Source organism: Anolis sagrei, chromosome Y (assembly GCF_037176765.1).
Source record: "Anolis sagrei isolate rAnoSag1 chromosome Y, rAnoSag1.mat, whole genome shotgun sequence".
Lineage (NCBI taxonomy): Eukaryota > Metazoa > Chordata > Lepidosauria > Squamata > Dactyloidae > Anolis > Anolis sagrei.
Genome location: NC_090035.1, coordinates 5,299,355 through 5,313,211, shown reverse-complemented (window position 1 = coordinate 5,313,211; position 13,857 = coordinate 5,299,355). Strand labels below are relative to the sequence as shown.

Here is a 13,857-nt window from a genome sequence, read left to right as displayed (position 1 = left end):
ATGGCCCATGAGGTCTCTTTGATTCTATGATTCTATGTGTTCTGGCCTGGTCCAGGTGATTGTGAATGATGCAATCCTGGGTCTGAGTTAAGTTAATGAGTTGGGAACCAATCAGAGATTGCTATGTGTAATTGTATAGAATTGTATATAAGGAAGTCATGTACAGTGTATTCTCTCTCCTTGTGCTGTGATGCTGGTCGTCGAAAGCTCTATGTAATTGATTAAAAGAACCTGTCTGCTAAGACAAGATATAACTATGTGCTGTGGTAAGTTTGTAATGTCATCTAGACTGGGGGGAATACAATGGTAAAACTGACAATGGCCGGGCATGTGCTCAAGTATCTGTAAAAGGTTCCAGAGTGACTGCAGGCTGTGGGAGCAGTTGGCTGAAAATACTGTGCAGGAAGAAGCTACTGGAAAGCGCTGAAGTTGTGCAACTGATCTGCTGCTGAATTGTGAAGTTAATCTAAAAAAAAACCCACACATTAAGATGCAGTCAAACATTCCTTCATTCCACTCTGGGCTACAGGGACTGAGTCTGGCCTGGGAGAAGGCAGCTTTCCTAGTGTCTTCTCACAATGTTCCCAACCCACTAAGACAGGCTGTGGTGTTTATACCAGCTTTCTCCTTGCTGCTTGTTTTTCTCCCACGTCCTTTGCCTTTTGAAGCGATCTCGTCCGATTCCATCCCAGTTCCTTCTTTTCCTTCTCCAGTATCCTTACTGGATTTGCGGCTGCGGCGTTTCATGCTGGGTACCAAGAGGGCCGGAGAAGGCTCGGCACCTGCAACAGTCAAGAGCCATTGTTGGCATTGTGCTCCTTGGTTCTTGCCCTTCTATCTGCCTCTCTCTCACATACCCCCAAATAATAATAATAATAATAATAATAATAATAATAATAATACTTTATTTATACCCCGCTACCATCTCCCCAAGGGACTCGGTGTGGCTTACATGAGGCCGAGGCCGAATACAACAGCACAAGCAATAACAACAACAACAGTACAAGCAATTAAAATAAAAACATAGACAATAAAATATACAACATTAGCAATAAGACAAACAGAATTAAAAACAGTGGGAAGGCCAAATGTAAAGCTAAAATTGGGAATAATGCTGGGACATGGACGAAAAGGTGATAGTGGCGTTTGTGGAAGGGCATACGAGTAGATCTAAAAAATATAAAGTGCTTGGAGGACAAAGTGCTATGGGATCATTATTCCGGGAAGGCACATTGGAACAACCATGTCTTCAAGCTCCTCCTAAAGACTGCCAGAGTTGGGGCCTGTCTGATATCTTTAGAGAGGGAGTTCCAGAGTCGAGGGGCCACCACCGAAAAGGCCCTCTCTCTCGTCCCCACCAATCGTGTCCGCGAGGCTGGTGGGATCGAGAGCAGGGCCTCTCCGGATGATCGAAGGGATCGTGTGGGTTCGTATACAGAGATGCGGTCACGCAGGTAGGTGGGTCCCAAACCGTTCAGGGCTTTGTAGGTAAGAACTTACACCTTGAATTGGGACCGGTAAATGAATGGTAGCCAGTGGAGCTCCTTGAACAGGAAGGTTGACCGCTCCCTTTAAGGGGCCCCAGTTAACAACCTGGCTGCCGCCCCTTGGATCATCTGAAATTTCTGGGCCATTTTCAAGGGCAGCCCCACGTAGAGTGCATTGCAGTAATCCAGTCTAGAGGTGACTAAGGCGTGGACCACTTTGGCCAGATCAGCCTTTGCAAGGTACACATTATTGCCCCCCAAATCCACCTGAGAGTGACTTAAAATAGGATTACCGGCAGAAATCCACACTGCAAGCAAAACATGTATCAGTGAGCTCTGTTGTGGCTCCTATTCATAATGCTGAGTTTCTTTAAGTGCAACCTAAATATGGGCAGAGTTGTATTGTCGAAGGCTTTCATGGCTAGAATCACTAGGTTCTTGTGGGTTTTTTCGGGCTATAGGGCCATGTTCTAGAGGCATTTTCTCCTGACGTTTCGCCTGCATCTATAGCAAGCATCCTCAGAGGTAGTGAGGTCTGTTGGAATTAGGACAATGGGTTCTTCCCTTTTTTTCTGGAATTAGCTGGCTGCATAGAAGGATCGATAGATCTTATGTCCCAAGGGAAGGCCTTGCACACAGGTTGCGATAGCTCAGGGACTTCTGCTAGTCCAATAACCACTTCAAGTAGCATTGACAGTCATTCTCACATTTGGGTGCTCAAGATATTTTGGACTTCCCTCAAAGACCCTCATTCAGCATTGGTCAGTGGCCAAAGGTTCTGTACTCTGAAGTCCAAAACATCTTAACATCCAAAAGTTTAAAATAGTTGGCCTACAACTCTGCCCATAAGGTTCTTGTGGGTTTTTTCGGGCTATATGGCCATGTTCTAGAGGCATTTTCTCCTGACGTTTCGCCTGGATCTATAGCAAGCATCCTCAGAGGTAGTGAGGTCTGTTGGAATTAGGACAATGGGTTTATATATCTGTGGAATGGCTGGGGTGGGGCAAGGAGCTCTTCTCTGCTGGAGCTAGGTGTGAATGTTTCAACTGACCACCTTCATTAGCATTTGAAGGCCTGGCTGAGCCTGGGAAAATCTTTTGTTGAGAGGTGTTAAGATGTGCCTTGTTGTTTCCTCTCTGCTGTTTTGCTGTTGTAATTTTAGAGTTTTTTAATACTGGTAGCCAGACTTTGTTCATTTTCATGGGCTCTTCCTTTCCCAGGCTCAGCTAGGCAATTCAAATGCTAATGAAGGTGGTCAGTTGAAACATTCACACCTAGCTTCAGCAGACAAGAGTCCTTTGTCTCACCCTGGTCATTCCACAGATATATAAACCCATTGTCCTATTTCCAACAGACCTCACTACCTCTGAGGATGCTTGCCATAGATGCAGGCGAAACGTCAGGAGAAAATGCCTCTAGAACATGGCCATATAGCCCGAAAAAACCCACAAGAACCTTATGGGCAGAGTAGTAGGCCAACTATTTTAAACCGCTGGACGTTAAGATGTTTTGGACTTCAGAATCCAGAACCTTTGGCCACTGACCAATGCTGAATGAGAGTCTTTGAGGGAAGTCCAAAACATCTTGAGCACCCAAGTGTGAGAATGACTGCCAATGCTACTCGAAGTGGGTGTCATTGGACTAGTAGAAGTCCCTGAGCCATCGCAACCTGTGCGCAAGGCCTTCCCTTGGAACATAAGATCTATCGATCCTTCTATGCAGCCAGCGAATTCCAGAAAAAAAGGGAAGAACCTGGAAGAAGTGAGACGAACTTAATTCTGCAGCATTATATTAGAATGGATTCGAATTACAAAAAAAGAGGTACCACTGGGAAGAACTGTCTGACAATGGATTAGATTGCCTTGGAGAGTGGTGGATTCTTTCTTTGGAGGCTTTAAACGGAAGCTGGGCATTTTTCAGGGGTACTTCAGTTGCACATCGTACGGAGATGGACCCCTGAAGCACCTTCTGGCTCTAAAGTTCTACAAATGCAGGACTCACACTGGATTTTGTAATCCGTTGGAAGTAACCGGATGTGAGATAAGGGGATCCGTCCAGTGTCGCCATCGTCAAACTCTACGGTGATCAAGTCTCCATCCTCCTCCTGATCATGAGCCCCTAAAGGAAGAAGAAAAGTAATCAGAAGAGAGGGAATAAACACCTACACACATAGGGACATGAAAGGCACTGCAGACTACTTCAGCCAGAGAAGTCAGCCATAGCAGAGCACCTGAGGAACCAGCCTGGACACAGCATATTATGTGAGAACACAGAAATGCTGGACCACACCAACAACCACCATGTCAGACTACACAGAGAAGCCATTGAAATACACAAGCATGTGGACAATTTCAACAGAAAGGAGGAAACCATGAAAACAGCACAACAACAGAGAGGAAACAAACAAGGACATCTAATCACCTCTCAACAAAAGTTTGCCCTAGGCACTGTCAGGCCATTATATGCTAATCAAGGTGGTCAGTTGAAACATTCACACCTAGCTTCAGCAGACAAGAGTCCTTTGTCTCACCCTGGTCATTCCACAGATATATAAACCTTTTTTCCTACTTCCAACAGACCTCACTACCTCTGAGGATGCTTTCCATAGATGCAGGCGAAACGTCAGGAGAGAATGCTTCTAGAACATGGCCATACAGCCCAAGATATGTACAACAACCCAGTGATTCTGGCCATGAAAACCTTCAACAATACAAATAAAGTTCTTTATACTTCCTACTTTGCTTCCATGCTGGGCTTCTTTCTCATTTAGATATAAAGCTTCGCTCTCATAGAGGCTCTTCTCACACTAGACTTACAATAGCCTTTTACACAGAGCAGCCTTCACACCTGAGCTTTACACACAAGGCCTTTAACTTGGGGCTTCTCTCACCAAAGACTTCTCACACCAGGCCTCTCACACTGAGGCCTACTAACTCTGAGGCCTACTTCTCACTGAGGTTTACCTCACACCGAGGCCTCTCTCAGACTGAAGCCTCTTCATACTGAGGGCAACTAACACTGAGGCATACAGGCACACCTACTTATATTGAAATGCAGCTTTCACTGAGTCATTGCATTCATTTAACCCTTTCAATGCTTGACTCACATTTTTGTAATTAAAAATAACTAGTTAATTTTTTATATTTCTGACCATATATATTGGAGCTTCCACTCATTTTGGGCTACACAGCCAGGTATGCTCAGAACATGGCCTATTCCCGTGACTTCCAACACAACTCTCGGCTTAGGAAAAGGTCTCACCTCGGACAACCGTTCCCGGATAGAGGCAGCGGTACTGTTGGCTCCAGTAGGCAGCGATCCTTGTGCCTTCAGGCAGGAATCGTACCGAAGGGGGTTTCACGTCAATGATCTGCATAGAAGGAAATTTTAGTTGCTGGTTTACCCAGGAGTAGACCTTCTCTTCATGAGTGAGGCGGTTCTGACCCTCCCTCCATCCCCTCGGTGGAAACCACAACTGTCCATCCATCCAACATAGAGTCAGAAGATGTGGAGTGGATGGATTGTCAATGTTTGGGTCCACATGCCTTCAGAAGAGCTCAGTCCTTTAACTTTAAGGCAGGGCAGGGAAAGAAATAATAGTAATAATAGTAATAATAATAATAGTAATAATAATAATAATAATAATAATAATAATAATAATAATTTCTGTTATTATTATTAAGGTAAGGCAGGGAAAGGTATTATTATTATTATTATTATTATTATTATTATTATTTCTGAACCAGAAATGAAAGAAGTATTTGCCTTTGTCTGTGTATTTGTATGTCATTTGCAACAAAGCACTGAATGTTTGCCTGTGTCTGTGTATATACTGTAATCTGCTCTGAGTCCCTCCGGGGAGAAGGACAAAATATTAATAAAGTGTTGTTGTTGTTGTTGTTATTATTATTATTATTATTAAGCCAGGGCAGGGAAAGATATAATGATAATGATAATAATAATAATAATAATAATAATTATTATTATTATTATTATTATTTCCAAGCCAGAAATGAAAGAAGTCTTTACCTTTGTTTGTGTATTTGTATGTCATTTGTAACAAGGCACTGAATGTTTGTCTTGTGTCTGTGTATATACTGTAATCCATTCAGAATCCCCTCAGGGAGAAGGAGAGAATATAAATAAAGTTATTGTTGTTGTTATTATTTAAGGCAGAGAAAGAAATTATTATTATTATTATTATTATTATTATTATTATTATTATTATTATTTATTTATTTACCTTACTTATATACCGCTGTTCTCAGCCCGAAGGCGACCCACAGCGGTTCACAACAAATACGAACAGCAAAAATTAATAATAATAATAATAATAAATAATAATAAATGGTGGGGACAAAGGAGAAGGCCTTCTCAGTGGTGGCCCCTCGACTCTGGAACTCACTCCCCAGGGATATTAGACAAGCCCCATCTCTGGCAGTCTTTAGGAGGAGCCTGAAAACGTGGCTGTTTCAGTGTGCCTTCCCAGAATAAGGAAACTCCCAGCAATATGTCCTCAAACGCACTTTAATAATGATTTTAGATTGTCTGCACATTTCCTCCCTCTCCAAAACCTCTATCCCAATTACATATTACCTGTTCATGCCCAGCATTATTTTTAAAAATTTTAATTATTACATTTGGCCCAGCCATTGGTTTTTAAATGCGTCGTGTTATTGTTCTTGTTTTTGCTTATTTTGCTATGAGTTTTTGTATTGTTTTTGTATTATTGCTGTTATTGTTATTGTTGTGTTGTGGGCTCGGCCTCATGTAAGCCGCACCGAGTCCCTCGGGAGATGGTAGCGGGGTACAAATAAAGTATTATTATTATTATTATTATTATTATTATTATTATTTCCAAGCCAGAAATGAAAGAAGTCTTTACCTTTGTCTGTGTATTTGTATGTCATCTGTAACAAGGCACTGAATGTTTGCCTGTGTTTGTGTATATACTGTAATCTGCTCTGAGTCCTTCTGGGGAGAAGGACAAAATATAAGTTCTTGTGGGTTTTTTCGGGCTATAGAGCCATGTTCTAGAGGCATTTCTCCTGACGTTTCGCCTGCATCTATGGCAAGCATCCTCACTACCTCTGAGGATGCTTGCCATAGATGCAGGCGAAACGTCAGGAGAGAATGCCTCTAGAACATGGCTCTATAGCCCGAAAAAACCCACAAGAACCTAGTGATTCCAGCCATGAAAGCCTTCGAAAAAATATAAATTTATTTATCGTGTCAGGAGCAGACCAGACAGTTGTGTTGCATTTTTAAACAAACAAACAAACAAACAAACAAAACACAAAGTTTGCAAGCTTGGTAGTTGATCAAATGTCCTTTGACCAGTATAAATATAAATAAAATATAAATATATAAAATATAAATAAAGTGTTGTTGTTGTTGTTCTTCTTATTATTTAAGGCAGGGAAAATAATAATAATAATAATAATAATAATAATTATTATTATTATTTCTTTCCCTGCCTTAAATAATAATAATAATAATAATAATAATAATTATTATTATTATTATTATTAATATTAATATTTCCAAGCCAGAAATGAAAGAAGTCTTTACCTTTGTCTGTGTATTTGTATGTCATTTGTAACAAGGCACTGAATGTTTGCCTGTGTCTGTGTATATACTGTAATCTGCTCTGAGTCCCTTCGGTGGGAAGGAAAAAATATTGTTGTTGTTGTTGTTATTTAAGGCAGGGCAGGGAAATAAATAATTGAAAATTGCTACCAACTAAAGTAGGTTAAGTTGGGAAGAGGCTTTGCTTTTTGGGTTTGTACATCCAACCAATTTTGTGTATTCGTAACATGGGTTGTCTATCCAGTGCCTAGCAGCCCTAGCCAGCATGACCACAGTCTGGGTTATGGGAGCAGCGGCAGAAGTGGTTTATTTATTTTTTATTTATTTATCGTGTCATCAGCAACCATTGTATTACAATTCTTTTTTTTCAAATAATTTTTATTAAACATTTTATAAATCAACACAGGGAAAGAGGGGGAACAATAACAAGAGGATAGGAAAGAAGGAAGGGTAGCACAAAAACACAACAGAAAAAAAAAACACCTAAACTAATCTAAAATGACTTCCACTCCAACCTCAGGATCTTCTCACTCTACTTCTCCAACCTACTTATCTATTCTTATCCTCTAATACTTTTATCTTTAAGTTTCTTTTCGTAGTCATAGAAAAGGGTCCAGTCTGTTCTCTTTAGCGATTTTCCAGTATTTCTTCTCATCAAAAAAGTTAATTCGTCCATGTCTCTTATTTCTTTAACTTTCTCCAACCATTCTTCGATGGTCGGTGTTTGATCATTCTTCCAGTATTTGGCAAAAACAGTCCTTGCCGCTGTAGTGTAGTATGTAAATAATTTGTCTTCATTCTCATCCAGTTTAAAATCCAAATCTGTAAATCCCAATAAGTAATATTCAGGTTTCTTTTTGAACCTCTTCTTCAACATCTTTTGTGTTTCTTCATGGATAGAAGCCCAGAACTTAGTTGTATCCTTACAGGTCCACCACATATGGTAGAATGTGCCTGTTTGTTCCCCACATTTCCAACATTTATCTGAGACATTTTGATACATATGGCTAAGTTTATTCGGTGTCAAATACCATCTATAAAACATTTTATACCAATTTTCTTTCAGGTCCATGGCATACGTATATTTCAACTTTTTGTTCCATATTTGCTCCCATTCTCTAAACTGAATGGGTCGTCTTAAGTTTTCGGCCCACTTAATCATACATGTTTTCACCTGTTCAGTTTCCGTTTGCCATTGGACCAATTTATTATAGAGTATTGTCACTATTTTCTTTTGTATTTTTAATACTTTATCCCATGTATTTTCTTCCCAGTCAAAACCAATTTTTTGATCTTGTTTGAAATATTCTTTAATTTGTAAGTAATGTAACCAAGTTATATTGCCATAAGAGTTCTTGAGTTGTTCAAAAGATTTAATCTCCATTTTCCCTTTTACCAGGATGTCCTTATATCTTGGCCAAACCCTCCATCCTAACAATCTTCTTTGATGTGCCTCCATTGCTGAGACCCATAGTGGTGTGTTTTTATAAAAGAGGGCTTTGTACCTCAGCCATGTCCTCAGTAGGGAGGCTCGCACAAAATGATTACCGAAGTTTTTTTCTTTTAGTTCTCTGTTATACCAAACATATGCGTGCCATCCTACTCTCAGGTCATGACCTTCTAAATTTAAACATTTTTCTTTGTCTAACGTCATCCAGTCTCTTATCCATGACAGAGCACATGCCTCATGATAAGTCTTCAAATCAGGAAATCCCAACCCTCCTCTAGATTTTTTATCTATCAGGTTTATATAGTTTATTCTTGGCCTTTTTCCTTTCCAGACAAATTTCAATAAGTCCTTCTTCCATTTTTTGAATAGGGTTTGATTTCTTATTATCGGAATATTTTGAAATAGAAATATAAGTTTTGGTAAAACATTCATCTTTATTAAAGATATCCGGCCAAGAAGTGATAGGTTTAAAGAATTCCATTTTTGTACATCTTTTTGAATTTTCTTCCAAACTATTTCGTAATTATTCTTCAGAAGTTGACCATTTCTCGCTGTAATCCAGACTCCGAGGTATCTAATTTTCTTAACACTCTCTATCCCCACTTGTTGTTGTATCTTTACTTGTTTCTCCTTTTCCACATTCTTAAATAAGAGTTTTGTTTTCTTCATATTCATTTTAAAACCTGCCACTTTTCCAAATTGTTCTATTTTGGTTATCCAATTTTGTAAATTTTTCTCTGGGTCCTCAATTGTTCCTAATAAATCGTCCGCAAACGCTCGTATCTTATATTCAAATTTTCCAATTTTCGCTCCTTTTATCTTTTCATCTTCTCTGATTTTCTTCATTAGGATCTCCACTGCCATTATAAAAATCAATGGGGATAGTGGGCACCCTTGCCTGGTACCCTTTGCTATTTCAAATTCTTGTGTCATTTGGCCATTTATTTTCACTTTGGCTTTTTGGAATTCGTAGATCGCATTAATTGCATTATTAAATTTTTCCCCCATGTCCAATTCTTGTATTAGTATTTTGAAGAAATCCCAATTCAAATTATCAAAAGCTTTCTCTGCATCTATTGATAGAATGGCGAATTCTTTTTGATGGTTCATCTCATAATATTCCAAAAGATCTAGGACGTTGCGTATGTTTTCTTTCATGTGTCTATTTGGCAGAAAACCTGTTTGCTCTTCTCCAATCCATTTGTTTAAAAATAATTTTAATCTTGTGGCCATGATGTTTGCAAATATTTTATAATCCGTGTTTAAGAGAGAAATTGGCCTATAATTTTTAATATCCGTTTCCGGGGAGCCTTCTTTGTGTATCACTGTGATCTCCGCTTCCTTCCAAGAGTCTGGTACCTTCTGATATTTCATCGCTTCATTTGCAATAACTTTAAGTGTTGGTAGTAGCTGTTGTTTAAAGGATTTATAAAATCCCGCCGTAAACCCGTCAGGTCCAGGGGCCTTATCTGCATCCATTTTATTGATTGCTTTTTCAATTTCTTCCTCAGATATCTCTTTATTCAGTGCTTCTCTATCTTCATCCGTTATTTTATCTAGCTTCATTTGGCCTATGTACTCCATAATGTCTTCTTTCATTATATTGTCCTTTGTATATAATTGAGTATAAAATCTCCTGAACTCCTCTATGATTTCTTTATCCGTCCTCAAATCCTTATCTGCAGTTGTTATTTTAGATATATAATTTATTTGTCTTTTTTTCCGGATTTGATTTGCTAACCATTTACCGGGTTTATTCGCATTTTCAAAAGTCTGTTGTTTTAAAAATTTCATTTGTCTTGACTGGAGTTCTAACTCCATATGGTTTTTCTCTTGTTTTAGTGCCAACAGTTGTCTCTCTATTTTCTTCGATGGTTTTCGTTTTAATTCCATTTCCTTGGCTGCTATTTCTGCTGCCAATTCAGTTATTCTTTTATTCCTTTCTCTATTCTTCCTTGATCCTTGTTGTATAAAATGTCCTCTCAAAACAGCTTTAAATGCATCCCACACCACTCGTGGCTCCATTTCATCCAATTTGTTTATTTGCAAAAAGTCTTGGATTATTTTATTGTAGTATTCTTTATCTTCTTCTGTTTTTATCAGGTTATCAGGTGGAATTGAAGGAGGAGGTCAAGACTAAGCATGAGGAATATTATAAGAAACAAGAGGGAATTATTACGAAGATGACAGAGGAATTTAAGGCAATGAAAACCGAAATAAAAGAAGAATTTGGCCAGATCAAAAAAGATATATCACAATTACAGGGGGAAGTGAAGGAATTAAAAGTTTCTAAAGAGAAAATTGAGGGAACTCAATCAGAAATGGCGCAGAAGATAAAAGGACTGGATAAACAAAGAGAGAAAATGGAATTAGAACAAGAGAGACTGCTGCAAATGCAAATGGACTTCCAATTAAGATTCAGAAATATAGCGGAGGAGGAGAAAGAAGATATAAGACAAATGGTAATTAAAATGCTGGCAAGTTGCTTGGAGTGTGAGGTAGATGAATTGGAACAAGAGGTGGATCAAATTTACAGGATTTCATCATTCTATTCCAGGAGAAATAAGACAGATAGGGATGTGATTGTGAAGTTTACAAGAAAGAAGGTACGGGATGACATTTTGTATAATAGTAATAGAAACCCAATCCTTTATAAAGGAAAGAAAGTTGTGGTCTTGAAGGAATTTCCGCAGATGACTTTAGCAAGAAGAAGAAAATATTTTTTCCTAACAGAGGAGTTGAAAAAGAGGGAGATAAGATTCAGGTGGGAAAGAAGAGAAGGAATAATGGTGACTTACAATGAAGAAAGACTCTGGTTGACATCTGAACATAAGGCAAAGGTATTTTATGATAAACTTATGAGTCAAAAGGAGGGAGAAGAAGAGATGGGAGAAGGGGGGGAAGAAGAAGAAGAAGAAGAAGAAGAAGAAGAAGAGACAGAAGGAGCTGAAGAAAGAAGATTATCCACCCCCAGAAAAGGAATTAAAGCTAAAAAAGCAAGATATAAATCACCAAAGGATTATAGCTACTTCTCGAAAGATCCAAAACCACAGAGAATGACACCACGAAAAAAAGAAGGAAAAGAAGGACAGAGTATGGAACAACCAACAACTGGAATAGCGGAAATGGCTTTAGGCGACATAGGACTGGGATTAGATCAGAACGAATAACAAGATGGAGCGACAAATAAAATGTTTTTCTAACAATATTAATGGATTGAATTCCCCCCAAAAACGTAAGAAAGTCTGGAATAGTTTGAAGAAATCTAGTTATGACGTAATAGCCCTCCAGGAGACACACATCTGTGATAAACATACAGCACACCTCCCGAACAAAAAATTAGGAAAAGAATATCATTCGTCATACGAGAAAAAGAAGAGAGGAGTAGTTACATATGTAAAGGAAACAATAGAATCAGAACTGGCTTTTAGAGACTTAGAAGGAAGATGTGTTGCAGTAAAGATGATAATTGGAGATTCTAAAATTTTGATTTGTAACATCTACGCGCCTAACGGTTCAAAGACAAAATTTGTTGAATTTTTAAATGTTAAATTGAAAGAAGTGGAATTTGATGAATTGATTCTGGTAGGAGATTTTAATGGGGTAATGGATTCCCAAATGGACAAAAGTTTGAAGACTAGAAAGTCTAAGGAAGGCAAACTTCCACAAAAATTTACAGACCTTCAGAAAGAATTTGATTTAGAAGATATATGGAGAAACAGAAATAAAGAAAAAAAAGACTATACCTTCTTCTCGAATAGACATCAATCTTGGTCGAGGATAGACATGGCTTGGATAACTAGGAATCTCTCCGCAAAAGTCAAGGAGATCAATATACTACCACGAGATCTGTCAGACCACTGCCCTCTAGAAATTGTTATCAATCACAAAAACTGTTTCAGAAAATGGAGACATTGTATTACAATTCTAACAGAGCAAAACAAACACAGAGATTAAAAAGAAAAAAGAAAGAAAGAAAGAAAAAACCACACAGATTTTGCAAATTTGGTATTTGGTTAAATGTCCTTTGACCAGTATCTGGCCACTTGGAGTGCCTCTGAGGTTGCCGCAAGAAGGTCCTCCATTGTGCATGTGGCAGGGCTCAGGGTGCATTGCAGCAGGTGGTCAGTGGTTTGTTCTTCTCCGCACTCGCATGCCAAGGATTCCACCCTGTAGCCCCATTTCTTAAGATTGGCTCTGCATCTCGTGGTGCCAGAGCGCAATCTGTTCAGCGCCTTCCAAGTCGCCCAGTCTTCTGAGTGCCCAGGGGGGAGTCTCTCATCTGGTATCACCCATGAATTGAGGTGCTGGGTTTGGGCCTGCCACGTTTGGACTCTTGCTCGCTGGGGTGTTCCAGCGAGTGTCTCTGTAGATCTAAGAAAACTATCTCTTGATTTAAGTCGTTGACGTGCTGGCTGATACCCAAACAGGGGATGAGCTGGAGATGTCTCTGCCTTGGTCCTTTCACTATTGCCTGCTACTTCCCGGTGGATGTCAGGTGGTGCAATACCGGCTAAGCAGTGTAATTTCTCCAGTGGTGCAGGGCGCAGACACCCCGTGATAATGCGGCATGTCTCATTAAGAGCCACATCCACTGTTTTAGTGTGACGAGATGTGTTCCACACTGGGCATGCATACTCAGCAGCAGAGTAGCATAGCGCAAGGGCAGATGTCTTCACTGTGTCTGGTTGTGATCCCCAGGTTGTGCCAGTCAGCTTTCGTATGATGTTGTTTCTAGCGCCCACTTTTTGTTTGATGTTCAGGCAGTGCTGGTAAGTGGTAAAAGTGGTAAAAAATATGGAGAACGAAACACAGGAGGAATAATAATAATAATAATAATAATAATAATAATAATAATAAAACTTTATTTATACACCGCCACCATCTACTCAATGGCGACTCAGAACGGCAGGTGGAACTCTTTGCCCTGAACTGTGGTGGAGGCTCCTTCTTTGAAGGCTTTGAAACAGAGGCTGGATGGCCATCTGTCGAGGGTGCTTTGAAGATGATTATCCTGCTTGTTGGCAGGGATTGGATTCTATGATTCTAGGTGGGCATGTTCATCCTGATGAAAAGAAGACTGCGGGGTGACATGTTTGCATTTTGAATTGGCGGAAGGGGAAAAGGAAGGGGCCTGAGACTGTTAGGAATTGTGGGAGTTGAAGTCCAAAACACCTGGAGGGAGGGCCCAAGTTTGCCCAGGCCAGATCTAGATGTTTCTCCCTTTTATATTTTGTATCCCATTTGGAGTGATATGTATTTGGGATGGTATGTATTACTTCTGGAAGTTGAGCAACCCATGCGCAGGAGCATGGTTCTATTCACAGTGAT

The 13,857-nt window shown here is 39.5% G+C and overlaps 1 protein-coding gene across 3 annotated transcripts in view; it reads right to left on the bottom strand.

Annotated features, from left to right (window-relative positions):
• The window catches only part of LOC137095093 (trinucleotide repeat-containing gene 18 protein-like), a 206,164-nt gene that overhangs the window by 18,508 nt on the left and 173,799 nt on the right, over positions 1-13,857 (bottom strand). For all 3 annotated transcript variants that reach the window (XM_067461331.1, XM_067461332.1, XM_067461330.1), the window contains 3 exons: positions 4,749-4,857; positions 3,489-3,605; positions 618-782 (listed from right to left, as the gene is read on the bottom strand). In XM_067461331.1, coding sequence (XP_067317432.1) covers positions 618-782; positions 3,489-3,605; positions 4,749-4,857 — 391 coding nt within the window. The remainder of the gene's footprint in view (positions 1-617; positions 783-3,488; positions 3,606-4,748; positions 4,858-13,857) is intronic.